The sequence below is a fragment of the Natator depressus genome, chromosome 25 (assembly GCF_965152275.1).
Source record: "Natator depressus isolate rNatDep1 chromosome 25, rNatDep2.hap1, whole genome shotgun sequence".
Taxonomy (NCBI): domain Eukaryota; kingdom Metazoa; phylum Chordata; order Testudines; family Cheloniidae; genus Natator; species Natator depressus.
Window position 1 is genome coordinate 3,806,014 of NC_134258.1, and position 27,705 is coordinate 3,833,718.

General features: G+C 59.3%; 1 protein-coding gene and 1 long non-coding RNA gene across 2 annotated transcripts; one reads left to right on the forward strand and one right to left on the reverse strand.

Moving 5' to 3' along the window:
• On the forward strand, positions 1-20,440 carry MFSD12 (major facilitator superfamily domain containing 12). Its single transcript, XM_074939481.1, has 10 exons — positions 1-287; positions 10,280-10,490; positions 13,380-13,503; positions 13,896-14,093; positions 15,188-15,280; positions 15,562-15,654; positions 17,019-17,189; positions 17,728-17,822; positions 18,277-18,407; positions 19,794-20,440. The coding sequence occupies exons 1-10, from the start codon at positions 20-22 to the stop codon at positions 19,880-19,882; spliced, it is 1,473 nt and encodes a 490-aa protein (XP_074795582.1). The 5' UTR covers positions 1-19; the 3' UTR covers positions 19,883-20,440.
• LOC141977798 (uncharacterized) lies at positions 16,295-27,009 on the reverse strand. The gene is made up of 3 exons (XR_012636285.1): positions 26,786-27,009; positions 19,147-19,278; positions 16,295-18,621 (listed from the first exon to the last, which is right to left on the reverse strand). It is a non-coding gene; the product is annotated as an uncharacterized LOC141977798 (long non-coding RNA).
• Between the last annotated feature and the right edge of the window lie 696 nt (positions 27,010-27,705).

The following is a 27,705-nucleotide window of genomic DNA, read 5'->3' on the forward strand; positions in this document are numbered from 1 at the left end:
CCGCCTCGGGAGCCCCGCCATGGCCGAGCCCCCGCCGCCGCTCTCCGGCCCGGCCCGGCTCAGCTACTCCCTGGGGCACTTCCTGAACGACCTGTGCGCCTCCATGTGGTTCACCTACCTGCTGGTCTATTTCCACGCCGTGCTGGGCTACAGCAGCACCCACGCGGGGACCCTGCTGCTCGTGGGCCAGGTGGCCGACGGGGTCTGCACGCCGCTGGTGGGCTACGAGTCCGACCGCTCGGCCGGCTGCGGCCGCTACGGCCGGCGGAAATCCTGGCACCTCGTGGGTAAGGCTCTGCCCCGGCCGGGCTGGGGGGTCCTGCGCCCTGGGGACAGGGGGGCTGGGCTAAGCGGGCACGGGTCTGTGAGCCCCCTTCCGAGGCAGCCCTTGCACCGGGGCTGGAGAAGAGCTGTGCGGCCCCCCATCTCAAAGCGATTTTGGGAGCCCCCCACCCGCTTTGCAGGTGATGGGGGGGACCCCCCAGATGAGCCGGTGGCTGAGCAGAGGCGAGAAGGAAGGCGAAGCCGGCGAGGCGTTTGAACGCCACTGTCCCTGCGCTGCTCCCACCGGCCGGACTGGCCGCCCCCAGTATCACAGCAGCTCCCCGGCTGTCTCCGTTCCCTGGCCGCTGCTTTGCTGCCCAGCCCTGCCCTGCACAGTGTGGGCCCCCCGACGTCCCCTCTGAGCATCCTTCCAGGGCCAGGGCTTTGGGTACAGGAGAGCTCCCAGAGGCCGGGGCCCTCCCTGCTGTGCTGGGAGGCTGAAGTTCTCTCCTCTCTGGAGAAAGGTCAGGTGAGGCCTTCCAGGACTCCAGGTCAAACTGACCCTAAAGCCCCTTCCCAGCCACCAGCGGGGGGAACCGACCAAAGGGAATTGCAGGATGCCTCTCATCCCCGCAGATGCCTGGGCTATACAGGAGGCCAGAGCAGATGATCGCAGGAGTCCCCCTCCCCGGGTTCCCAGCTCCCCACTCCCTGCTGGGGACACAGCAGCCGACTGGACTCTGGGTGTGGATCTCCCTGCCACAGGTGAAAAGCCCTGGGCGGCTCCCCCCACTCCCAGCTGGGAGCACAGAGGCGAGAAACCCTGGGTGGCAGCTGCAAGCCCTGGCTCTCAGTCCCCCACACTGCCCCTCTTCAGTCTGTGGAAGCGCTCCTGGCTAAGGACCCCAAATCATTGCACGGGGACTCCAAAGCACCCTGGAAACTGACAGGTACAACCTGTCAGCAGGGATCGCTCTCCCACCAGGGACATGCAGCCACTTCTGGGGTGGAATGTGGCAGCTGTTAAGCAGAGCGCAGAAAAGCTCCCTGTCAGCTTGGGACAGTGCATGATTAGCCATTGAAATGGCTCGGGGCAATGGAGGGCCTGATCCTGCAGAGCTTTGCTCCTGGGAGTAGGGCTCATCTGCACAGGTGGCCACGTAAAGGGGTTGGGAGCCTGTCTGCATGAGGGGCTGGGGGATAATAACTCCTGCTGGGAGACCACTGGGGTGCCTGGGTTAATGATGTCTGGGCTAATCAAAGCTGCTGGAGTTTGTGTATGAATAAGTAACAGTACAAGCTTGGTTTGAATTGTCACAGACTCTGTATCCTGGGGCTGGCACAGTTATGAGCCATGCCGATGATGGTGCACCATAGGTGTCAGAGTAACAGCCGTGTTAGTCTGTATTTGCAAAAAGAAAAGGAGGACTTGTGGCACCTTAGAGACTAACCAATCTATTTGAGCATAAGCTTTCGCAAGTGTGCTGGCCTGGGAAATACCGCTGGGGCGGCTACCCTGGTTCAAATGGCTCTATGCAGACGGGCCATGCCTGGTGTGATGTGTACTGCTCTGAACCTGGCATGAGTCTACCATAGCTCCCACCTAGGGCACTGAGTCCTCAGGCTCACATTTAACTCTGAGGCTATGGGTTCAGTCTCCTGTGACAACCAGGGTGACAGTCTGCTCTTATCAGAGGCTACATCTGCACTACGAAGATAAGTCGATCCACTTTAGGTTGACTTGCAGCCGCCGGTGGCTGATGCACCACCGAGAGGAGGGTAGCGTGGACGCTTCCTTAGCCAGGAGCGCTTCCACAGACTGAAGAGGGGCAGTGTGGGGGACTGAGAGCCAGGGCTCACAGCTCGGCACTGGAAGCCAGCTGCCACCCAGGGTTTCTTGCCTCTGTGCTCCCAGCTCGGAGTGGGGGGCAGCCGCCTAGGGCTTTTCACCTGCGGCAGGGAGATCCACACCCAGAGTCCAGTCGGCAGCTGTGTCCCCAGCAGTGAGTGGGGAGCTGGGAACCCAGGGGAGGAGCAGGGCTTCCAGCGGGGAGGGGGTAGCCCAGGGTGGCAGTCCAAGCTGGGAGCCTGGGTGGCAGCCCAGTTTGGAGTGGAGACCAGGCGGTAATCCAGCTTGAGAGATCCAGGAGCCAGCTTTCTTGTCAATTTCATGGCTCCAGTGGACCAGTGACATTGACAAGAATGACCGCCGACAGACTTCGCCCTAACTACACTGACATAAGCCCTACGCCTTTCGTTGAGCTGGTTTTATTATGTCCGCATAGAAGGGGAGCTACATCAGCGGGAGGAGAATTTCAGTGTGTGCACCTCCACTGTTTTGTTGACAAAACTGTGCCATGTAGGCCAGGTTGAACCTTCTGCTACATGTGGCCCAGGTGTCTTCTCCTCCTGGGGTATGTCCACACTTCAAACAGTACAGCCGCACAGCTGCAGCTCTTCAGTATAGACACCACCTAAGCCGAGGGGATGGGTTCTCCCATTGGCGTAGGTAATCCACCTGCCCTGGAGGCGGTGCTGTCTATATCAGGGGTCAAGTCTGTGTAGCTGTGGTTCTCGGGGAATTTTTCACACCCCTGAGAGCTCTGGCCATACTGATGCAAGTTCCTAGTGTGGAGCAGGCCTTGGAGGGGATGTGATTAAATGCATAGTCTACCACTGACCCCTGCTGTTGCTACTCCTGGAGGCGCTGCCCTGGAGCCTTCTCAAATGGGCACAGGGTAGACTCCAGCAATTCAGGCTCCTGGGGTGGTTGTTAAGATGAAGAAATGGGCACCTAGTACGTCTGAGAGAGAACACCCCAGGCCCTCCCCTCTGATGACAGGGCAGTAATGGTTATGGACCAGCCCCTCTCCTGCTGTGAAGGCAGAACCCTGGAGCTGCTGGGGAGAAGCGCTGAGTTAACCCTTGGGACACATCTTCCTCCTCGATTCCCAGCTTCATCGCTGCAGGGTGGCAGGGTACAGACAGGTAGATACTTATGAAGAGAGATGTAGTCAGGTGGGCCCCAGAGACTTGGCTTGGAAGGGCATGTCCCCTGATGCTCCTCTTGGGATGCTAGTCAGACTCCAGCCTGAGCATCTCATGGAACCTTTGCAGCCGCCCAGCGTAAGCGAAGGCCTCTCCCCGTTTTAGTGGGTGAACTTTTTAGACGCACAAGAGGGAAGAGATTCACTCAAGAGCTTGTGGCAAAGCCAGAAATAGATTCCAGGAGCCAGACTCCTCCTGTGCTGTTAGAAGAAGGTTACAAAGAGCCACGTGATGTGGAGGAATTAAGACGCCACAGTTGCACCGTCTAGTTCGTAAGTTGCCTACTCTGTTCTGTATGTTTGGCTGGCACTTGGCTGGCCCCGATCCCGTGAGAGCCAGGGGTGTGATCTGAGTCCCCTGCTCAGTGGGTGTAGAGGACACGTGGCCTTTTGCCAGGCTGGGCTGTCAGGTGGAAGCTGCTTTCTCCTTGTCTCATCTCTTGTACTTTCATCGCCATCATATCTGAGCTCCTCACACCCACAGCACCACTGGGAAACCAGGCACCGCTATCTTTCCCCCCGCACCCCGTTGTACAGAGGGGGCACCGAGCAGATACGTCTACACTGTACGCTGAGGCTGGGCTCTGACTCCGGTTTGAGCCCAAGCCCCCACCTCCATCCACACAAATCATTCTGACTCGGGTCAGCAAACACACAGGATCTGGGTCCTAGGACCCTGCTGGGGAGGGATCAGAGTCCTGCTGAGAATCAGGTCCAAGCCCTGTCATTTTGTAGTGTGGACACAGCTCAAGCCGCAGACCTGAACCAGCAGATCTGTGCAGTGTGCATGTGTTGTCACAGCCGTGAGACCCAGGTCCTACAATGGTAAACCCAGGTTGACAATGCAGTGTGGACTCTTACGCACGGGCTTGGAAACAGCAAGTCCACAAGCCTGGGTCCCACACGCCCTGGTTTACAACGCAGTGTAAACGCACCCCTAGTGACTTGCCCACAGTTACCCAGTGAGCCTGTGGCGGAGAAAAGAATCAAACCCAAATTACTGGAGGCCAAGGCTGATGCACTCACTGGTGGGCCACCCTTCCCCTGCTCACACCACAGCACCAGCTAGCAGGAGAGCTGGGAAACGGGACAGCATGTAGGCTGAGCCCAGGAGTCCACAGTGACCACTTTCTCTCCATAACCTGCCTGGCGAGCAGCCACTCTCTGCCTTTGGCCCTAGAGCCTTGAATGGTGACCAGCCGTTGCACGCCAGTTCCCTGGCTGGCTGCCTAGGGCACATCCTGCCCTCCATTCATGCACAGGTCTCCCGCTGATCTGAGGGCAGTGCATAGCCAGGGGCTGGTCCCTTTGAGTGGGGGGCCCTTGTTTCCTAGGCTGCTGGAAGAGGAGTCCCGCCCCCCCTTCCCCCCCACACAGCATTTGCACTTCTCCTGGGACGCTGTCACAGCTCTAGCTTCCAGGCATCTAGAAGAGTCCCTCAAGGAGCATCTGGGACTGGTGGGTCATAGTGTTCCCTGCCGGTGGCTCCTTTGTTCTGAAAGGCCAGAGCTAGAGCAGGTGGGCACAAATGATGCCCATGCAGAGGGAGCCTGTCCCTGCTCTGGACTGGACGTACTGTTGTCTTTACTGGCAGCGCTCGGGGAGGCTGTCAGGCTCACCTCCCCAGACTCGGATGTGGGACTAGCATCCCAAGCGGAGCGTTAGGGGACATGCCCTTCCAAGCCATATTTGGGGTTGGGAAGGAATTTTCCTTCATGGCAGATTGGAAGAGGCCCTGGGGGTTTTTTGCCTTCCTCTGTAGTGTGGGGCACAGGTCACTTGCTGGAGGATTCTCTGCACCTTGAAGTCTTTAAACCATGATTTGAGGATTTCAATAGCTCAGACATAGGTGAGAGGTTTATCGCGGAGTGGGTGGGTGAGATTCTGTGGCCTGCGTTGTGCAGGAGATCAGACTAGATGATTAGAATGGTCCCTTCTGACCTTAATGTCTGAGTCTATAATGGCTGCTGCCAGCTAACCCTGAGACACGGTCTTCCCCCTGCAGTTGGGATTCATAATGGGCAGTGTGGGCCAGGGTTAGTGCCCCAGACTGAGACTCCGAGGAGCAGATTTTGCCCCTGGCTCTGCCACTGACCTGCTGGGTGACCTTGGGCAAGTCCTTTCCCTTCTAGCTGCCTCAGTTTCCCCTCCCACACATTGTTAGTCTGGTCTGTTTAGAGTGCGAGCTCTTTGGGGCCGGGACTGTCTTTCTTTGTGCTTGTGCAGTGCCCCACCCAAGGGGGCTGTGATCTGCGTTGGTGTTGCTGTCACACCCCCAGTGATCCAACTGCTGATAATCTGGCTCAAGAACCGGGCAGTGTGGAAACTGGCCTCCCCCAGAATACCTGAGGCTCTGCAGCCTGATCCAAAGCCCAGTGTGAGGACTCCCATGGACTTGGTGGGTTTTGGATCAGCCCCTGGAAGAGGTAGGGGGAGGTGACGGTGCAACCAAACCTCCCTGGCTATTGTTAACGGAGAATTTGACCACTGCTAGCACTTGCAGCTAATCCATGGGCCCCTCCATATGTAGCATCTGGCTACTAGCATGGAGCAGAACTGGGGGCTTGAGCCCTGTCATCTCAATTGCCCCCAAACATGGTTTAGGTTTGGGCCCATCTCTAAATGAAACCCTTGTGGGTTGCAAACAGCCCTCAGCCCCAGACTGTCTGATGAAATCTTCTGAGAGCTCTTTTATCTCAAGATGACAGGAACCTCTTTCATCTTGTGCAAAGCCGTTATTCACATGAACCTGTCATGGGGACACGTTGGGGACCAGAGCTTCCTGGGGCTTCTGGCTTGAGCTGCAGGAGTCCAGGAGCTGCAGAGGGCCCAGATGAAAAGCACAGCGGGTCTGAATCCTTTCTTGCCATTGCAGCTCTACCCCAGCTCTGGGGGCACGTCCTGACCTGCCTTCAGACAGAACCCCCATTGATGTCCACACTCGAGGGCAGAGTATGGCCCCAGTCTTGGTCTTTGAGTTCAGGCTTTTGATCCCCAGGCTGGAGTAAGGGGACGTTTTCAAGCTAGTGCAGAGCTGATCATGTCCCAAGATTAGTGCGTTTGATGTGGGCTGTCGTGAAAGGCATGTCAAAATCCACTCAAAGCTTGTGGGTCCTGTCATGAGGCCAACTTCCTACCAATTCCACAAAGACTGATCTCTTTGTGCTCCGGGATGGACAGCCGAGGCACGTAGCTTGGAGTTGATCACAGATGAGTAAATGTATTGGGGACAGAGGCTTAGGCTAGGAAATCTGCCCATTGGCAGTGATGGTTGCAGGGAAAAATGTGTCCCGACCATGTTAGGAGGTTGTGGATAGCGCCAGCTGCACTGTTGCTCAAATTGCTGCAGAATCTGTTGTTGGCAACAGGTAACTTGTTCAAAGCGGACCAGGCCTGCAAGGAGCGATGGAAGAACAGGTCTAGCGCGGCACTAAATATGGGTCCGTAATATTGGTTGCAAAATACGAGTGACTCCCTCCCCTTTCCCCCCCGCAAGTGCGTTCCTCTTCCAGTTAATGAGTCGGTTCTGCAGGGAAGCTGTGCCCCCTGTTGTGATGGGGGATTGGTGGTGCCAGGGAGGAGAGAGGAGCTTGTTGTTGAAGCGTTGAACTGGGGCTCGTGAGATTTGGGTGGATTCCCGGGCTCTACCCCCCCCCCCCGACTTCCTGAGTCATTTTGTCCTTGCTGAGCCTCAGTTCCCCATTTTACAGAGGGTAGGGGAGAGGCGGGGGGGAGCATTCCCTTTGTCTTGGGGCTCATGTATGTGAGAGTTGAGCTGGTTTAATTTAAGGGGAAATTAACCCCCCAGCCCCAGTGTGGATGCCCTGGCTCTGGTGTAAGAGGCTAAAGGAAAATATCTCTGAGTTGATTGGGAACAGGATTATGTTAAAGTGAAACAAGCTCCCCTTGAGCTGAAGAGCATTCACCCGGGGCTGGGGGTGGGCATGCGCCACGCTGACTTGGCGTGTGCCAACTCTACGGTGTTTCAGCAGCACAGCTGGGCGCTGCAGCTCGGCCTCTGTAGTGTAGACGTGCTACAGTGGCGGAAGGGGAGTTCGATGCTGTAGTCGATCCACCCCCTCGAGGCAGCAGCTAGGCCGACACCAGGTCTTCGTTCAGTTTAACTACATCTCTCGGGTGGAATTTTCACACCCCTGAGCATCTTAGTTGGATTGACCTAAGTTTCAGGTATAGACCAAGGTCTAAGGGTTTGTCTACACGTGGCATTAATCAGGAATGGCTAATCTGCTTTCCATTCCTATCCTGCCTTAATCTGGATTAGTTTTCATGTGGACAAGCCCTGAATGGGTTCAGCTTCACACTGGTAGCCTGAACTGGTGCCACTTTCCTGTTTAGACAAGGCCTGAGATTGTTGGGCCTGCAGGGCAGGGACTCGCGCCAAGGGTCTGCAGCGCCTGGCGCGACAGGGGCCTTATCGGGGGGAAGGCCTCTAAGCAGTACAATAAGCCCCTGCACAGAGAGAGCAGGCTGCGGGAGGGCAGGCAGATGGACTGAGGCTTGGTCTGCACGGTGAGGGTAGGTTGGCTTAACCACACCGCTCAGGGATGGGAAACATTTCCCGTCCTGTGCGATGTCACGACTTCAGCCCCAAGTGGTCACCGCTGGGTGGATGGAAGAATTCCAGCTGCCACCGCCCGGGGAGAACCCCTTCCGTAGGCGCACCCCAGAGGGGAAGATCTCTGCCTTCTCCGCACAGCTCTGGAGACAGGTTAGAAAACACTGTCTTGTTAGGAGACCATTTGACAGCTGAAGGAGCTGGGGAGAGCTGGGGTTTCCTCGGCCGGTTTGTTGACCAGTTTGCGCCAGCTGCGGTGCCCATGAGCAACCAGGAGCCCCAACATACAACGGGGGCCCTTTTGGCATCTCTGGCTGTGAGAACCTGGGCTGGTTTCCGTGGCAGGGCAGGGGCGGCTCTGCGCGCTCCGGGACGCGTGTTAGGCAGCAGGCCACGCGTGAAGGGCAGTGGCCCAGCAGACGCGATGCTGGTAACTTGAAGCTGGGGGCACTTTTGGCTCTGATGTGTTTGCTGACTGAGAGGCTGGCGGGGGGAACGGGAGCTGTGAGGAGCGTCTCTGGTTTCGCTCTGACTCTGCCTGGAATTGGTTTCTGGCCCTGCTGAGCTTTTTAGGAAATGGAAACCACTGCCCCGTGTGGAGAAAGCCGCTGGGCAGAATGGTGACTCTGGTGCCCGGCGCTGGGCTGGGACGCGGGGGAGCCGGCTTGCAGACGTGCTGCTAGGTTCCTAGGCCTGCTGAGCCGTCAGCACCTTTGATGTGCTGATCTTGGGCCCCAGCGAATGCACAAGGGCACGGCTTGTGCTGCCTGCTGGCTTCCCTGTTCTTGGCATGGTCGTTTTCCTCCAGCCAAGGGATGGAGGCATCCGCCAGCTCCAGCAGCTGATGGAAATGGCCCATTAGCCACTCTGGGCTGTCTCTCCTGGCCAGCCCTTGCTCGCCTTTTGCCGTCTCCTGGGGACGGCGTGTGTGCCCTTGTCCCTCCCAGCGCTGGCTTCTTGACAGTAGCAAAGCCTGCTCTGGGGGGATGGGCTGGGGCATGCAGAGAGGGGGGGCGTAGGCAGGGCATGGGGGGCTGGGTGGGGAGACCAGCCCTCAACTACCACCAGATGCTGAGGGGTCAGACCCCAAACTCTGTGGGCTTCTCTGGCCAGTAAAGGCCACAAACCTGCCTGAGGGGGTGGGGGGCGTTCTCCAAAATCCCCTCTAGTGCAGTGCCTGTGAATGGGCTCGTGGAGGGGCTGCAGCCAGCGCCCTGTGGGGACAGGGGCAATAATCAGCCAGTGGGTCTGTTCCGCGGAGAACGTTCAGCTGTCGCGTGGTGCTAGAAATGGCGAAGCCCTGAGCAATCCATGGGCTCAGGTGCACAGAGAGCAGCCGTCGGGGCTAAGCACCATTCTCGCCTCACTAGACCCAAGTGGTGCCGCGTCGGTTCCCCCTGGTGTGACCCATGGCACTGGGGTACCGGCGCTTGCTTGGATTGGAGCCAGGTGGCTGGCGGGGCTGCGCTGGGTTGTAGACAGGCTCTCCTGGACCCTTTTCCCCTGCCCCTGGCTCTGCCAACTCCCCTAGGTTTGGAGAATCCCCCTGAGCCCTCACTGGCCCAGGCAGCGTTGCAAGGGCAGGACGCTGCTCTAGGGCTGCCCAGCTCGCCAAGGGCAGAGTCCAGCTCTCCCCGGCCATGGGGCTGGCTCCTCAGTCGTCACGGCAAGTGAGCCAGCAGCTGTCTCTGGCCGAGATCTGTGCAAAGGGGGCCCTTGTTCTGGCACTGGTGGCTCACCGTGCCTGCGCCCTAAGGAGCACGGTCCAGTGTTTAGCTCAGGGCCCAGCCTCACGTCTCCTGGGTCCTACACAGACTGGCTGACTCTGGGGCTGGGCATGGCTCTGTCTTCATGTCTTTCACACACACAGACACCCCCCGCAGGAACGAATGGCATAACAATGGGCTGACAATGAACCTTGCTGGTGTCTCTGGGCCGGACAGCATCCCGGTGCAGATCTGGCCGGCAGGGCTGACTGCTGCTCCCGGCTGCTAAGTGTCTGTAATCCGGCTAGGAGCTTGGCTCTAGCAGAAGGCCGGGCGGGCACCCCCAAGGCAGCCTGGCTGGAGACAGGAGCCCCACCAGAGTAAGCTTGGGAGTCCCCGGGGAGAGGGACTTGCTGACTGCCCTGGCAGAGGGCTGCTAGCTCCGAGTACCCACGGAGTAGGAGCAGGAAGACGAGAGGAGTTGGCTTTACAGGCCAGTGCCTTGCACAGACGCACTGCCCGCAGCGTAGATCCCGCTGTGAGAGGCGGCCACATCTGCTGTGCCCCTTGGGCTCTGAGCTGCCATGCAGTGCCCAAGAACCTCGGGACTGGTGTGTGTCCCTCCCCTGCTCCTGGCCTCACGTCCAGCCGGGCCCAGCGTTAACTCCTGTCTCTTGTCTCCCCAGGGACTGTCTGCGTCCTGCTGTCCTTCCCCTTCATATTCAACCCCTGCCTGGGCTGCACAGAGGCCACGCCCCAGTGGGCCGCGCTCATCTACTACATCCCCTTCGTAGTCCTCTTCCAGTTTGGCTGGGCGGCCACCCAGATCTCCCACCTGTCGCTCATCCCCGAGCTGGTGACCACCGACCATGAGAAAGTGGAGCTCACAGCGTTCAGGTGAGAGGGTGGTGCGCCCTGTAGGCAGCCACGGGTGCTGGCGGGCCTCGAACTGGGCGCTTGGTGACGACAGCACAGGCTGCTTCTCCTGCAGCTAAAGGAGCAGCACCATCAGCTGTGAGCCAGTAGTGGGCTGTTATCCCCACTTAGCGTGGGTGATTTTTCCGACTGCCCCCTCTGTTACCAGCACTGCTCGAATAGCGTAGTGGGGAGCGTGTCTGAACTCTGTGACTGAGCGTCACCCCTGCCTGGCAGCAGCCAGAGCAGATGGCGCGCACACATGCCCCTGCCCCGAGGTAGCAGTGCAGCAAAGGCTGGGACCTGATGCTTCCAGGGTGGAGGTTTGGGTCCTGGAGCCTCCCTCGCAGAGCTGCCTGCTGGGACCCAAGATCTCCGCAGGCAGCTGTGCCGTGTGAATGGCCCGGCTGGGGGTCACTCGCCTGCATGCTGCAGTGTGAACTGTGCACCTGCCTGGCCACATGGGGAGCAGGGCAGCTGCTACCTCTCTGTACACACCCCACCCCTGGCACGCGCACCCCTCCTCTCCTGAGGCCGGATCATGCTGCTCACTGGGACTGTGAGAGCCCCCCATGCACTCATCTTCTGAGTGAGACCCAGGGCTGTGTCCGGCTCTGAAGGGCGCTTGGGAGCACCGGGGACCAAGCACGGCGGGAGGAGGTGCAGCTGCATCCGAGGAGACGCCGGCTAATTCTGCCCGTGGGATGCTGAGGTGCCGGGCTGTGTGGCTTCCTGCCCATCACTCCGTGCCTTGCCCAGCTCCCAGTACCTGGGCAGGGTCATGCCCATGGAGATGGGTGCAGGGAGGCCCCGCCAAGCTGCTGGACCCCACTGGGCTGAAAGCCGTTTCATGCACACCGCTCCCTGCCCCCTTCAGACTCCCCTACAGGGCTGGCCCGGCTTCCTCTCAGCCCTATGGCTGCTGCTCGTGCCCAGTCCCCTCTGGGGCTGAGAGGGTTAATTTCTCCTGCAGGGCTTGTCTGTTAAAGCCCAGCAGTCCCCAGGTCTGGCTGGTACTGAGCCCAAGCCTGTCAATCATTCTTTAAATTGCTCCCCCCTTGCGAGTGTCCTGCCGGCCTCCCTGCCCCCAACAGCTGTGAGCCCGACCTCGCTGTGGCACTTCTCCTCAGCCCCCCGGCTTTGGGTCAGGCCTGTAGAGAGTGACCCATGCTCAGAGCTGCCCGAGCTCTGAACCCCCCCAGCACCCTGAAAGCTGCCTGGCTCCAAGCCGGGGTGCATCAGATCTCAGTGGGCATGAGAACCAGTGTCTTGGGAGCACTCGGGCTCCGCCCCCTTCCTGCCCGCCCCACAGCAGCTCCTGGGGCTCAGGGTGTGACAGGGCACCAGCTGCTCCATGGCAGGAGGGCTGGCCAGTGATACCCCAGGTTTGGGAGCTGCAAACAGATGACTTCTTCCCTCCCTCCCCAGTTCTGTCCCTGGTTCAGTGTCCAGGCAGTGGTGCCCTCTCCTCGTCTGGCTCAGGAACATGAGGGCCCAGCTGCTACCTGGCATTCCCTGCCTCCAGGAGAGCTGGACAGGCCTTGTCCTGCTCTGCAGCCTCCCAACATTGCCAGGCGAGGGGCAGGGCCTGGGGAGGCTCCGTGCCACTTGTAGCTGTCTCCATGGCCCCCGCTCCCAGCAAGCCCCTTGGCGTAGATAAGCCCCTGAGTGCCTGCACAAACCCGTATCCAGAGGGCATCCGCAGCGCCGGGCACGTTGTAAACACACGCACACACCCCGGGCTGGCAGCTGCAGGAGGGGATGTGCAGGACTGGGGGACGGATGGCTCTGTTTCAAACACCGAAGCACCTGTCACCCCACGGCCTGGCTAGAGGGGCTGGTGAAGGATCGGAGCTGCCCAGGAACGTGGGGATGGTTGGGTCTGGGGTCCTGGCTGTGATTCTAGCTGGAGGGGTGGGGGGCTGCCCCTGGCTGTACTCAGCAAGAAGAGTCAGTCGCTCACGTCACCCACTGGCGACCGGCTCTGCGGGTAAACAGGGCCCAGGGCTGCCCCCCAGCAAGCCCTGGAGCGGAGGAAACGGCCCCATGGCTTGGCAGGTGGAGCATTACGGGCCCCCTCCAGCCTGCGCGGTGCTGAGTCAGCAGGTGAGGAAGCGTCTCTTATCAGCAGGCGAGTGGCAAACGGCCCAGTTATCTGTCGTCAGCGGGCAGAAGTCCCCTCCGCACTGTGTCTGCACCCGGCAGATAACTCACCACAGGAAGGATGTGGAGCCATGCTAGGGCTGCGGGAGGCCTCACTGCCTCTGTGAGAAGCTGCCGTCTGTCAAACCGTCTGCCCCGTACAGCCCCCAGGGCCACCTGTTAAACCACAGGCACCGGGGCGGGGCTGGGAGGTCTTGTGGGGAAGAGGAGAGACTGGGCTCTAAAGGGGGGTTGGGACCGCGGCTGCTGGACACGGACCCTGTGGGGGGTCTAGCTCCCGGCAGGCCCTGCCCAGTGTCACCACTGTGGTCTACGTCCCAGGAGCACCTCCACCTGGTCTGAAGAAGAGTCTCCAGCTGTCCGGGGTCTCTGTTCTCCCTACAGCATAATCCCAACTGCCCCGGCCAGTCTGGCTCCCTCCAGCAGGGGGCAGCATTGCTTGTCTGTGCAAATTCACCCCCATGGGTGTGTTCACACTCACCAGTTCTCTTTCTTCACCCCCCCCCACACACACACACACCAGGGCGGGTTTGTGCTGTGAACGTGCCTGACGCTGGCTGTGCAATGTAGGGGGGATGTGCCCGGCACAGGTGCCAGATCTTGTCCTGCACCAACATGCCGTGTTTTCCCCTCCCTCTCGCAACCCTCTCGTGCACCCGGGCGCCCCAGCTGGGAGCGCCCCGTGACGCGCTGCATCCTCTCCCCCAGGTACGCCTTCACCGTCGCGGCCAACATCACCGTGTACGGCATGGCCTGGCTGCTTCTGCACTTCCAGCTCGGACTCTCGGGGCCAGTGGAGCACCTGGGCAAGTCTGACATCAGTGTCTTCCGGGTGAGTGCGGTGGAGCCAGGCCCCAAGCAGCAGAGCTGGGATGGGGGGCCTGGGCTCCTGCAGGGGGTGGGGGGTTGGTTGAGATTGATGTTTCCTGTTTCTCCACTGCATGGACGGGGAGAGGTGGGGAGCCTTGTGGGGTACGTGCAATTCACATGTTCTGGATGTTAAATGTGGGGTGTGAAGGCTGGGAGACGGCGTGAGGCAGCGCAGGGCTTATGGGGCAGTTGTGGGTCTCTCGGCAGAGACTGGGATCAGACTGGCCTTCCCCTCTCCAAGTGCCCCCGATCTGCTCGGAAGGGGCTGGAGAGGATTAAGCCGTGCACGACTGGCTGGCGCCCCGTCTCCCTGGCTTCTTGAGGATTTGCTGAGTCTCCTTCCTGTCCCATCAGAACCTGTCCCTGATCGTGGTGGCAGTGGGCGCTGTGTTCTCGCTCCTGTTCCACCTGGGCACCAAGGAGCGGCACAACCCTCAGGCCAGGCTGCTCGAGCCCGAGGAGCACACGCCGCTGCTGAAGAAGGGGCACAAAAGCCCCCCACGCCCACTGCTGCTGTGGAAACACTGGCTGTGGGAGCCTGCCTTCTACCAGGTACAGGGTGTGCCCAGTGAGGGGAGCTGGGGCAGGGCAGTCCCATGAGGGGGACAGGTGTGTGGGGAGCGGGGGGGCCTCCCAAGATGTGGGCATTGCTGGGTGGCAGGCCTGGCAGCTGGATCTCGGTATCCACAGGACAGGTACGGCGCGGTCAGGCGCCTGATGCCCCCAGCCATACACCCTCTCTGACCCCTGCCTTGGCAGTGCCCTGCTGGGGGGGAGGCCAGTCTCCAGGCTTGGCCTCCCCAGTCATGCCAGTGGTGTTGGTGGCTTTTGCCGTGGCCACACCCCACCCCCCCGGGACACAGGAGCCCCCAAATGGCTACTGAGCCCTGGCCCCTGCATTGTCCCCGCAGCTCAGCACCTGGTGCTGGGTCAGGAGCGTCCTGTCCTGGGTGTGACAGGCTGCCCGCCCCTCCAGGACCTGCCGGGGAGCGCGGGAGTGTGGCCAGCAGCTGTCTGCCACTGCGACTCTCTGGGGCTTAACACAGCTGTGTGGCACCCTGGGCATATTGCTGGGCCTGGACTGTCGCCCGCTGGGGCTGGGGAGAAGCAAAGCTTTGGGTGGCTCAACAGCACCCCCTCAGGCCAAGGCAGGAGGAGCACTGCTGAGTGGGTGCTGAGGGGGAGGGGTGCTGGGGGGTTCCATGAGCAGCACAGGTGACCCGAGGGCAGAGAGACGCCCCACTTGGGACGCTCAGACCTACCCACATGTCACTGTGCCCAGCTGGCCCTATGCCCAGCCAGCCAGGCCTCTGGGCACCCCAGCGAGGCAGGTGATGACTCTAGATTAAAAGGGGCTCATTATTGGGGGAGGGACACTGGGGGGGGGGTAGGAGAGACCCCTCCCCTTTGGTACAGGAACCTCTGTCTTCTGCCCCACAGCTTTCTACATGGGCCTGCGGGACTGGCCTGTGCTGGGCACTTTGGCTCTGCGTCCTGTGGCTGCGATGTCCCATCTCTTCCCCAGGCGGGTGGAGGACCAGGGCCATGAGCCTCGGGGTCTCCGTTCATTCCAGCACAGAGCACTCTGAGCTGGGCTGGAGGGCAGGGGGGTGGCTGGCATAACTGGCTGGCGTGTCTCCCGCTAGGTGGCGATGCTGTACATGGCCACGCGGCTGATTGTCAACCTGTCCCAGACCTACATCGCCATGTACCTGACCAACTCGCTGATGCTGCCCAAGGTGAGTGAGCAGCAGGGGGTGCCAGTGGGCAGGTCCTGCCCAGCTCTGGGCGTGCCACACTGGGGGTCACTTCACACCGGGCACCAACTCGACCAGGACAATCCGGTGACGCCCATGGGGGGGTCCCTGTGTCGCTGGAGGGGAGTGGGTTATGAGTGGGGAACACCCTGTGTGACTTGTGGAAGGCAAAATAGAGCAGGGGGTCCCAGCAGTGGTGGGGGGACACAGACCCTTGGGATGTCTGTGAGCCAAGCACTCTGCTCTGTCTCTCTCCTCCCCAGAAATTCATCGCCACCATCCCCCTGGTGATGTACATCAGCGGCTTCCTCTCCTCCTTCCTCATGAAGCCCATCAACAGGTGGATCGGCCGAAACGTGAGTAGCTTGGGGAGATGGGGGGCAGCGTCCCACTGTAACCGCACACATCTGGGCCTGCGGGGAGATGCCCATTGGCAGGAGTGACCCTAGGAGGTGAACGCACCATGCAGGGTGGGGGTGATGTGCCCAGGGTACAATCCAGACGGAGTCACTGTGACACCCCTGCCCTCCACGCTGGGGGACCGTTTACACAGCTTTGCTGCTGTAGACTCCAGCATGTGAGTCCCTCCCAGCCATGTCTGTGTGCTGCAGCTGGCCATGCCCTGGCTCTCCCCAGCCTGGGTTATATCACAGGGTGATCATAACATGCTCCCAGCACTAGCTTTCCCACCAGCAATGCGTGTCCAGTGCCGCCCAGCCTTCTCCTGGACAATACAAGCTTATCTAAAGCCTGCCATTTTATGAACAGAAACAATATCCCATAACTTCCCCCCCAATGGAGTTTCCCAGCCACGTCAGTTCAGACACACTCGATTAGATAAATCAACAGTTTATTAACTACAGTGAGATTATCATTGAGTACAAGCCATGGGGTAGAAAAGTCAGAAATGGTTACAAGGAAAACAAAGCCAAAGTGCAGCTGGTGCCTCACTTACCAAACTAGGCTAAACGCCAGGCAAAGTCTTTCTCACTACGTGCTCTCAACAGCCTTCCTGGCCAGACTCCTTGGGCCAGGAGCCCATCTTCTGTTCTCTGGCTGCTTCCTTTGTTCCTTCTGGTGCAGCGAATCGATGGGCAGAGAGTGTGAAGGGCAGGGAGGCTGTGGGGGGCTTGTCCCTCATTTGATAGACTCAGGCCCCACCTTGGAAAACGTTTCCAGCTGAGATTCAGGAGACAGAGTCCACAGGAAAGGCTGGTAGCGGCCTGAACTGGTGTAACCCCTGCCCAGAGGCAGGATTTGCTGTGTCTACACCGTCCAAACCAGGTGGTTATCCAGCCTCCTCTCGAAAATCTCCAGTGAAGGAGCTTCCACAAAGTCCTGAGGCAGGTCTGGTCCACTGTCCTACTGTTCTTACTGAGATAGACTCTAAATCTGCCGTCGTTTGAACCCACTGCCTCTTGTCCTGCCATCTGTGGCAAGAGAGAATGTTTCTCCATCTTTCTTATGGCAGCCTTTAAAGTATTTGAAGACTGCTACCATGTTCCCCCTCAATTTCCTCTTTTCCAGACTAACATACCCCCTCCCTTCAGCCTTTGCTTCTATGGTTGCCTTCCACCCCTTTGATCATCCTTGTCGCTCACCTCTGGATCCTTTCCAGTTTCTCTACATCCTTCCTACACATGATCCTATGTGGAGTCCTGGGTTTAATGAGTGTTTTTCCTCCCACCCCCTTCTCTCCCTGCCCTTCGCCTCCGAGCAGCTGACCTACTTCATGGGGTTACTCATTATCCTGGCCTTCGCCTCCTGGGTGGCCCTGGACATCCAGCTGGGAGCAGAGGTGTATGGAGCAGCTGTGCTGCTCGGGGCTGGCTCGGCCACCATCTTGGTCACATCCCTCTCCATGACGGCTGACCTCATTGGGAGCAACACGGTAGGTTCCTACGTGGGCAAGTGATGGGCCGGGCACAGCTGCTGCCCAGCTAGTGCCCCTGGGGGTAGAGCACTGGGTACCACCACCCCTTTGCCATGCCCTGCAGGGAACGGCTAATCCAGACTTGGAAAGGCGCTCTGGTGCCCTTGCGGGTCACTGAACAGGGCTGCCTTCCTTCTGCACAACGTGGTCCGGCACGGGCGCCGCAGGCTCTCTGGGCTTGAGGGGCAGTCACCCTTCCTGAGTGTTGGAAGTGGCTTTAGAGCGCCTGTGGGTCTGTTTCAGAACGGGGTGCTGGCGCTGGTACCAGACAGGGATTAACTTCTGCTGCAGGAACGAGTTTGCCCACAAGAGAGCACATGGCTCCCTGATTCTGTACATGGCTGAGCCGAGCTGCGCCCGCCCTGAGCTGGGTGAGAGAGGACTAGGGGGTCCCAGTGTACGTCTGCAGGGGGCCTGAGCTGGGGCAGCTGCGGGAGATGCCAGAGGAGGCAGATGTGGGTGTGGAATGAGGCTGATGCTGTTGGTTTCCCTGCAGCACAGCGGAGCCTTCGTCTACGGGGCCATGAGCTTCACGGACAAAGTGGCCAACGGGGTGGTGGTGATGGCCATCCAGAACCTGCATCCGTGCCCGTAAGTGTCATGGCTGGCCTGGGGCTGCTGGAGAAGACCCCTGCGGCAGGCACCTCTGTTCCCCTCTAGGCAACAAGCCAGTCACCCAGTCCGGAGTATCTACCAGCCCTTCCCCTCACCCCATGGGAGAACCCGAGACCTTCCAACTCCCAGCACAGTCCCCTGCTGCTTGAGCTGAAGAGTAGCTGCCCTGGCTGCCAGCTGTAGTAAGCCAACCAGCGGGGGGATGCGGGACACTCTGGCGGTGCCTTACCACTGCACTGTGCCATTCCCAGAGCCAGCACGTGCCCCTTCCCTGCTCCACTGGGGGCAGTTGCCATCCTGCCTTCCACCTGCAGTGACTGCTCTGTGCCGTCCCAGACTTCAGCGGCTCTGTCCCCCCTCCGGTGCATGCGTGGGGCTGGGGGGGCCGGGCTGGGGGAGCTGGAGCCTCACTTGTCCCTTTTGCCTTCAGCACCCAGCTCTGCTGCGCCGGCTGCGTTGAGTTCTACCACTGGGTGATGGTGGTAGTCACCGGGGGCATTGCTGTGGTCGCCGCTGTGTGTCTGTGCTGCATTATGATCTGGCCGATCCGGGTCCGATTCCGTGAGTCCTGTATCCGGGAGGGGGGCTAGCAGGGGCTGCAGTGAAATCTCTGCACAGGAGGGGCTGGTTTGTGAGGGAGGGCGTCTGTCTTCAGATCCTGCTGGCTGTGGGGGGCATTTTCCGCTACCCCGGTCCCAGCAGGTGGTGGTGTAGAAAAGCTGGCTGTGGGGAAGCTCACAGCTGCTCCAGTTCCAGCCACTTCCACCAGGAGGCACTGTAGGGGAGCCAGATAACAGCATTTAAATGAGCTAGAAAACCCGCTCTCCCCATCTCTAGCTATTGCACCTGCCCTTTCCCTGGGGTTCTCTCTCGCAGGCATCGTGCTGGGTGACTGGCCGTTCTCCAAGCAGCCCTAGAGCTCACCCCCCATCCCGTCTCCAGGAGACCCAGCTGACCCTGGGGTGGGGCTGTGTGTGCAAGATCCTCTGACATGGTGACTTACACCGAACCACTGGGGGGTAAAATGAAGAGGCTTAAGCTGAGCTAGGGGGCCAGGCCTGTTAGCAGATGCTCCCCCCACCCCATGCACCTCCCCCACCCCACTGACTCGGTGGCAGCTCTGCTGAGGGGAAGCATCTGCAATGTCCTGGAGGGCTGGGGGCTCTAATATGACTATGGGGCACCGGTAAGGTGATTTTGGGGGGCACTGGGGGTGCTGCGCAGCCTCTGCTCCTGCTGCTCTCTGAGGTCTGGTCTACACTACAGACCCCCCAGCCCCGAGTGGGGTAGTTATACCGACCTGACCCCCGTGTAGACAGTGCTGTCCATGGGAGAGCTGCTACCGCCCCTTCGTCAACGCGCTGCAGCAGCATGGCGCTCTCAGCGTAGACGTGCCCTCGCTCATGGGAAGCTGGTGCCTCTTGGCCAAGACCTGGTGGGAGGCAGCGGGGGCTAGTGGTCAGAGCACAGGGCTGGGCATCAGGTGGCTGTGTTCAGTGCTGGATGGTTCAGTTGGTGTGTAGCTGGCCTTGCCTAGGTGCTCTCCAGCAGGGCTGGCAGATGCGGGCTGAGACCTTTCAAAGCTGCCCAAAGGATTTGTGCACCCAGCTGCTCTGAGGATGAGCAGGGAATGAGGGTACAGTTCTTGTAACAGCTTAGACCACCACAGGCCCAGAGTGCTTCATGCTTCTCTGCAGGGAGGGTGTCTGGGGCAGGAGAAAACACAGCCTCCTGTTAGTCATACCCCCGCTCCCTGGTGGAAGCCCAGGGGCCCCCTGGGTTAAGATGGACACTAGGGGGCGGGGCCACGGGATGCAGACTGGGTTCTTGGCAGTCAGCTGCTTCGTGCTTTTCTGGCCCATGTCCCACGCCTGGAGGGGGCACCTCAGGGCCTGGGGACCTGTTAACCCAAAGGCCAACCTGCGGCTGCTTCTCTCTCTGCTGCAGATGACGTCTCGGTGCTGCCGCTGGCTGGGGCGGTGCCGGACGAGGCTGGCAGCGCAGAGGAAAGGAGCCGAAGCAGCACGGTCAACTGAGCTGGGCGCTCGCACTTGGAACCAGGACTGCGCCACTTGCACTTTCCACCTGGAATGCTCCGAAGGAAGGGACCCGGGGCAGGGCCGGCGCTGAGGTCGTGCAGCACGTCGGCCTGTTCCTTTGCATCTCCCTCACGCCACTTTGCACAGACTTTCCTTCCCCCCGTCACTGCGTAATATCACCCCCTGCTGGCAGCAGGGGCAAATCCCATGTCTTTGCACGTGTCTAACCCTAGGACTTGCTGGGCGGCGGCACGAATTGGATCCGCCCCATGCACTGTGGGAAGGGGGCACTAAAGAAAACCTGTACGTTTTTAACACGTTTTGTGCAATCTGTGTCTGTGAAATAACACTTCTTTTTAAATGAGGACCATCCTGAGTAAAGAGACAACATTCTGAAGGACAGCAGCGCTGTGTGCGGGGGATTCCGATCTGCCTCACCACTGGCAACTCTCCTGCAAACTGCATTTCCAACTGGGGGCGGGGACCTGCCCCTTCTTTACCCCTTAGAAATTCTGCTGATTGGCCTCTGCACAGGGGATCTGGCTTCAGCATCACAGCAAAGCCAGCACTGGTGAGATTTAAAGTCCCAGCTCCTGGAGTCAGGTGACTAATGGGCATTTTGGTTTTGATTTTGTTTGAAGCAAGTTTCCAGCTCTTGTGGCTGCAGAGAGGTGTGAAACCCTTAAGGCTCTGCCCCCAGAAGGGGAACCCATACAGTGCTACTCGGGCTAAAAATCACAACTCTTTAATCTCAGGATTTGGGGGTGGCTGCTTGTGGTTTTTGTCTTTAACACTTGGGCCCACAGCGCCAGCCTGTCCCTGGCCTCCTCTCCCCCACCCCCTTCCCAGGGCGCTGCTCATGTGCCTTCTCCCAAGCGACTGCCTCCTTCAGTGGCGGCTGCCCCTCCCAGCTGTGCAGCTGCTGTCTGACTTGGTCTCTGTGCCGCTGGGTGACAGGTTCCCCAGCCCTGGGCCGGGATCTCATGAGGCCGGGGGTGCTTGTGGTAGCATGTCCCCTGTCCTGGGTTAATGCCAGGCTGGCTAAAGTGCGGGGTGCAGAGGAGCATTAAGTGGTGGGACAGTCCCACTGCTCCAGACCTCCACCTCCCAGGGGCTTTGGCTGCCAGCAGGGGGGAAGAACCAGACGAGCTGCTCCCAGCCTCACTCCAAAGGCTGTGGCTGGCAGGGCCTGGCCCTGCACTGCCCCTCCTGGGGGCATGGGGGGCAGGTGGGAGATGGTACCCTGGGGGCGTGGAGGAGGGGGAGATGGTACTTGCTGCTTTCTCAGCCCAGCAGGCCGGTTGGGCAAGATTCCATGACTGCTAGACCCAGGCAGCAGTTCTCCTCATTGTGTGTGTGCAGCACCTGGTGCAGTGGGGCCTGCTCCAGGCACTACCCCAATGCAAGCCCATAACAGGGGAAATAGAGGCCAGGGGGAGGGGGGGGGCAGGGCGTGGTCCCCACTGGGGTGACCAGCTGGAAGCAGCTTAGCACCCATCCTCACTGAGCTCACAGGGCATTGGGGCTGCCTAGAGCCAGTCAGTTAGCTCAAGCCTGTGCTATTTGTGGTGTACACACCAGCCTGCCCGTGCGGGGCTGTGTCCTGCTCTTTCATCCCATCCCCCCAGGCTCTTCCCCGGCTCGCTGCTCTCCCGGCTGCCCCAGGAGCTCTGAGCTTCATTTTGCAGTGTCTCCCCCTCCTCTTTCAGTGGATAAACCAGCAGCTGGTTTCCCAGCAGCCCTAAAATCGCACGAGGAACTGCACACGGCTGAGTAAATGGAGTATGGAGAAAAACCTCAGCCAAGCATCTGCCTTGAGCTCCCAGCCCGGAGCCCTAATTGCATGGCCAGGCTCTGCTTCCTGTGAGCTGGAAGGGGACGTGCCCTCGCCCAGCTGGCTCCTTGCAGGGCTGCTCCCAGTCACCCATAGTCTGTTCTGAAAGACCCTGTCCTAGGCCACCTCCGTCTGCATCACCCAGCAGCCAGGGCTGGGACTGGGCCAGGACCGCACGCCGGCACAGGGATGAGGCTGGAAAGTGGGGCTGTGGCCCCCACAAGAGTCTGAGCCCTGCTTGCTGAGCTGGACAGGTGCGTGCTCCCTGCTGGCACCTCGTCCACGGGGGCGCACTGCGCGTTCCTGCTGCCCTCTGAGGCCCAGAACTGGGAGGGGAAGGAGGCTCTCTGGACTCTCTCGGGGGGTTGAAGCAGGCTGGTTAAAGTCGATTGGGGCGCAGTTTAAGCTAAACCAAGTCTGAGCTTCCACATGGGTTTGTGCCGAATTCACCACCGTTCTCAAATGTGTTTGTTCCACGAGCACGACGTGCAGACAAGGCCTGGATCTCCCCCAGGCCTCCCTACCTCACGGGGGGCTGTAACCCCCCCCCCCCCCCCGACCCTGGGCTGCTGAGGGCCCTGGACAGAGTCTACAGCCTGGGCCGCTCCCTGGGGCTCTGCATGGACGGGGGGCGGGCGGAGAGGAGGAACAGCAGGATCCACCTGAGAGCCCTGTGTTCCAGGCCCCTGGGCCGTGCAGCCTCCCCAGGACTCCCCGGAGCCGCTGATCTGATCGGGTCTTGACCAGAACATGGCAGGCAGGAACTGCATCATTCGCTCCATCTGTAAATGTAGATTGTGAACTCTTCGGGCAGGGGCTGTGTCCTTGTGAGATGTTTGTACAGCGCCTGATACAACCGGGTCTAGGCTCCCGGGCGGTGCGGTAACACACAGTAAACTAAGTCAGAGGCGGCAAGGGAATTGCCTAGACAAATCTGTGGCAGAGTTGGGAACAGAACCCAGGCGTCCTAGCTCAAGAGCATGAGACTATTTCCGCCCTGACATCTTGGTGCAAACAGGGTCGTTCACACAGTCCCAGGCGTTACCAACAAGGGCTGGATTTGAACTGGCAATTGAGGGAGACGTTTCCTCAGGGGTAACAATTGCCTCAGCCAGGTCACAGATCCCCGTCCCTATAACATCACCAGTGTTGGTGCACCCCACCTAGAGGAGAGGGCTAAGGGAAGCCACGGGCTGAGGCCAAAATCCTGTCAGGTTGTTAGTGGAAAGTACAGTGACTGGAGAATGCCGGAGAACTGTTGTATACAGGACTCTGGCTTCCCGGTAAAGAGTGTGTGTGTGTATGCTCACACGTGTCCCTACCATCCCCTGCTGAAAGGGACGGGCCTCTGTGTGTGTCCATGTCCCTGCCACCCCCTGCTGTGTGTGTGTGTGTGTGTGTGTGTGTGTTAGTCCATGTCCCTGCCACCCTCTGTTGGAGGGGATGAGCCCTGCTGTGTGTGTGTGTGTCCCTGCCACCCCCCTCGCCCACAGTACCCGGACTTTGGGTGTCTGGTCAGTAGTATTGACCGGACACGGTCAGGTTCCCTTTTTGACTGGACTTTCTGGTCCAAAACTGGCCACACTAGTGTGTGTGTGGGGGGGGGGGGGGGGCGTAGTTCCACTTTTCAAACCTGTCACGTGCATTCACCATTCAGTGACTGCGGGGCTGCGCCATGCGCTGCCAGGAGAGTTGCTCCTTTGCAGTGGTGAGGGGTGCCCAGGTCTGGTGCCTTTAGCAATGGATGCTGCAGCTCAGTGTCTCTAACCTGCCTGGCTCCACCTAGCCTCCAGCCGGGACCATTCGCTCATCTACTCTCCACACCTGCATCGCCCAGGCCAGGTACCCTGCAGCGAGACTCATCACCAGCGTTTGGCTGAAGCAGCTTCCAGAAGGGCAGCCAGCATGGCTCTAGAGACGGGGAATCCACCACGTCCCTCAGGAGTTTGCTCCAGAGGTTCATGACTGTGAAAAGTTTGTGCCTAATTTCTAATTTGACTGTGTCTGACTCCAGCTCCAGCTGTTGGTTCTTGCTTTAAAGAGCCCTTTAGGCCTGGTGTTTTCTCCCGGTGAGGTGCTTAGACACTGTAATCAGCTCACCTCTTGATCGGCTTTTTGACAAGCTAATCAGCCTGAGCTCTTTACATCGCTCGCTGTTGGGCTTTCTCTCCAGCCCTCAGATCAGTTCTGTGGCTCTTACCCACACCCACCTATTTTTCACTGTCCTCTTTAAAATGTGGACCCAGAACTAGACGCAGTGTCCAGGAGCGGTCTCACCTAGGCTGGACGCAGAGGTAAAATCACCTCCCTGCTCTGGCTCACCACTGCCCCATTTATCCAGCCAAGGGTTGCATCACAAGCCACAAGCATGGCACTGAGCGCTCAGGGTAAGGTGCTTGTCCACTCTGACCTCTAACTCCTTTCCAGAGTCCCTGCTTTCCAGGGCTGTCCCCAGCCTGCGGGTGTACCCAGCATTTCTGGCTCCTAGTTGTATGTCCTTGTCATATTAAAACGCATTTTGTTTGATTGGGCTCAGTTTCCCAAGCAGTCCAATTCGCTCTGTGTGACGGCCCTGTTCTCATCCTTCATTGCTACTCCAGTCCTCAAGCCGTCTGCCAAGTTAGAAGGAGCAGCCGCATTAGATGATGTGCTTTGCGACCACTAACTGATCAATTCCCCCCTCCCACATACTCTTCTGTGTGCAGTCGGCGGGCGGGATCATTAACCCCATAGAATGGAGGAAACTGAGGCACAGTGAGTCACTGGCTGCCAGCCTGGTGCTCAGACCACATCCCACATGAATCCCCATTTCACCCAGAGCTCTCACTCTCTTTGCTGCATTTACAGTGCTGACAGGCTGGGAAGGGGTTAATAGTTCTCTAGGGCCCAGGTGTGTGGGAAGCTCAGTTGATTGCAGAGTGGCCTTCATCCCAGCCAACGGGGCTACACAATTACCACTCATAAAAGCGTTAATCAAGGCTCAGGTGACAGCTGTAAACTGCACAGGTGGCTGAGAGCTGGCCTGCCTCCTCCAGGCCGCCCCGGGCCGGCTCAGGCTCACGGGTTGTGTTCCGTGTTACACAGGGAAGTGGTCCAGTGTCCTTGTACCTGCTCTGCTTAGGGAAGCCCTGAGCCTGCCGCAGCAAGAGCTTTGTAGGGCAATAACGTGAATACCTGCTTCCATTCTCAGGCCTGCCCCACCCCCTTCAGGCACGCGCACACGCCCCCGCTAACGACTGGCAGGGACCCGCAGAGCCCCACCTGCTCTGCAGTCACTCTGCCATGCACACGGGGAGGTCAGGGGTGCCAGGTTTGTATAATTTTTGGTGGTGCCCAGAACGGGTCCAAGCAGAGACGTCCTGTCCGTAGGACAGACTGGGGCAACAGCCCCAGGCCCCGTGCTTTGGGGGGCCCCACACTTCAGGGGGATGTGGGGTCCAGGGTAACCTGGAGGGTTAGCGGGGGGCCTGGTACCGGCAGCAGTGAGCAACCCAGACTGCCCTGCTCCACCCTGCCCCACCAGCTCCTGGTGTCTCTCAGGGGAGGGAAGTGGAAGCCAGAAAGAAGCGGGGTGGGGGCTTAGGGAAAGGGGCGGGAAGAGGTGGGGAGGAGCAGGGTGGGCTGGGGCCGTGTTGCTCGCTGCTGCTGGCACCAGGCCCCCCACTAGCCCCCCAGATCCCCCTGGATCCCGCGTCCCCCTGAAGCGCAGGGCCCCGCAAAGCATGGGGCCCGGGGCAGTTGTCTCGGTCCATCCTATGGATGGGACGGCTCTGATTAAATATAAGCCCAAACTTTTGTGGAGCTGGGCCCATGTTCCTGAATATTGGTAGAGCATGGGCACCCCGGGCCCATCTAACTCACCGCCTGTGGGTATGTGCAGCAACATTCGCACACTCGCGTACACCCAGTGGTGAACTGGAGCTGGTTTGCACCGGTTCACGTGAACCGGTTGTTAAATTTTGAAGCCGGTTTAGAACCAGTGGTTAAAGGGGGGGCAAACTCCGGCCCGCAGGCCACATCCGGCCCCCGGGACCGTCCTCTCTGGCCTGCCTGAGCTCTCGGCTGGGGAGGCTCCCCTGAGAATCCCTTTTTAATTTTACTCACCCAGCGGCGCTCCGGGTCTTCGGCGGCATTTCGGCAGTGGGTCCTTCAGTGCCGTCAAAGACCCGGAGCGACTGAAGGAACCGGTTCTTCAGCTTTTGGCAGCTCACCACTGTGTACACCTATGCCAGGGGTTCTCAAACTGGGAGTCGGGACCCCTGAGGTTATTACATGGGGGGGTCGCGAGTTTTCAGCCTGCATCTCAAACCCTGCTTTGCCTCCAGCATTTATAATGGTGTTAAATATATAAAAAGTGGTTTTAATTTATAAGGGGGGGAGGTTGTACTCAGAGACTTGCTATGTGAAAGGGGTCACCAGTACAAAAGTGTGAGAACCACTGACCTATGCACACCACAACATGCAGCTCAGAGCGCACACCAGCGTGATGAATTGCTCACACACGCACTGACGTGCTGATGAGACGCGTGACTGCTCTGCTGTGTGATAATCTTAAATCGTCAGGAGCGTTTGGACCCAGGCCCAAGTGGACAGCGTGACTCCTTCAGCTGGCGGCAGTAGCCGACTGTTGTCCTCCAGCTGGGTGGGATATAAGACACCCTCGCACTGCACACACCAAGGACAGACCCAGGGTCATGCACTGGTGTCTATTTGAATTCATATGTTTTGCAGCTTAACACCTCAGCCAGCCACTTACAGGCCTGAGCTAACAGGACTCTCGTATTTCACTTCTTGGATGATGGAACTGCTGGGAGGAACCCGGCTGGTGGGTTATTTCAGGGGTGCCTCTCCTGCCCCCCTGAAATCTTAGGAAAACCCATTGGAAAGAAAATCATGAACACAACCACAGACACATTCAGGGCCCTTCAGGCCCCTGCCCAGCAGCTGTGGAAAGCAGTGCTAGGACCCAGGACGGGCAGCAGGAGTCCAAGGCTCTGCTGGGGGATCCTGGGTGAGTTTACCTCTGTTTCCCCATCTATATAACATAGATAATGACACTCACCCACCTCTGTGATGGGCTTGACCATCTACGGCTTGGAAGCGCTGCGTGGGTGGCAAGCAATTCTTACAGCACGCCCTGACACCATCCCACACAGCCAGCAGGCAGGTGGCAGAGGTTCGGGCCGCAGTGCTGGGTTCGAACGCTGCTGCTAACTCATCGAGGTGATCACCATGGATACAGCTGTGGACACCCAACAGAGCATGTGCGTGTATCTTCAGCGTGTCAATGTGTGTGCGAGAATGTCTGCCTGTCTGTGCTCGTGCTCGTGCTCGCTGAGCTGCATGCTCTGTGTCTGCACTGGTCTGGATCTAGGTGTGAATGTCTCCCCTCCGTGTACATGTGTGCGTGTGGCTGTGAATTTGGGCACTGAGCTGCACCAGAGAGGAGCCACACCTTCCCCAGCTGATCAAAGAGCTGCCTGGCTTCCTTCCCTGTGCTGTGACCTCTCTTTACAGCAAAGCCGTGTGGCGTTCCCACAGCCCGGGCCTCATGCACTGGGAACGCCCAGCCAGGCCAGATGCTAAAGGGGCACAGAATGGGGACCCCACGGCCCAGGGAGGCCTGTGCGCTAAAGCATCCAAGGCAACAGAAGTCCAGCTCAGCCTGTGACAGAAAATTGGTGATAAAAGTCAGCAAAAGTGACAGCCAGAGACTGACTCAGTCCAAAACAAAGGTCTGTTATCAGCCAGTGGCTAGGTCAGATCCCGACTACCAAGCAAGAGAATGGAATCGGCAATGAATGAACCAAAATTAGTGCTGAAAATTAAGCCTAACTGGTGGACAAAGTAACGAGGGGATGGGCTGTTCTGCCAGCACCTCCGTCTGTGGTCTGTGTAACAGCCTTTGCGGGGGCAGCTGCCCAGGAAGCGGGGAGCCCGGGTTGGCCAGAAACTGGCCCGGGCTGGCCTGGTCTCTGTCAAAAGC

Excerpts from the sequence above, each read along its gene's own strand:
- MFSD12 (XM_074939481.1), top strand. The coding sequence starts at position 20 with ATGGCCGAGCCCCCGCCGCCGCTCTCCGGCCCGGCCCGGCTCAGCTAC. Across the intron at positions 15,281-15,561 it reads ACTCGCTGATGCTGCCCAAG|AAATTCATCGCCACCATCCC; the intron begins GTGAGTGAGCAG and ends TCTCCTCCCCAG. Across the intron at positions 17,190-17,727 it reads ACCTCATTGGGAGCAACACG|CACAGCGGAGCCTTCGTCTA; the intron begins GTAGGTTCCTAC and ends GTTTCCCTGCAG.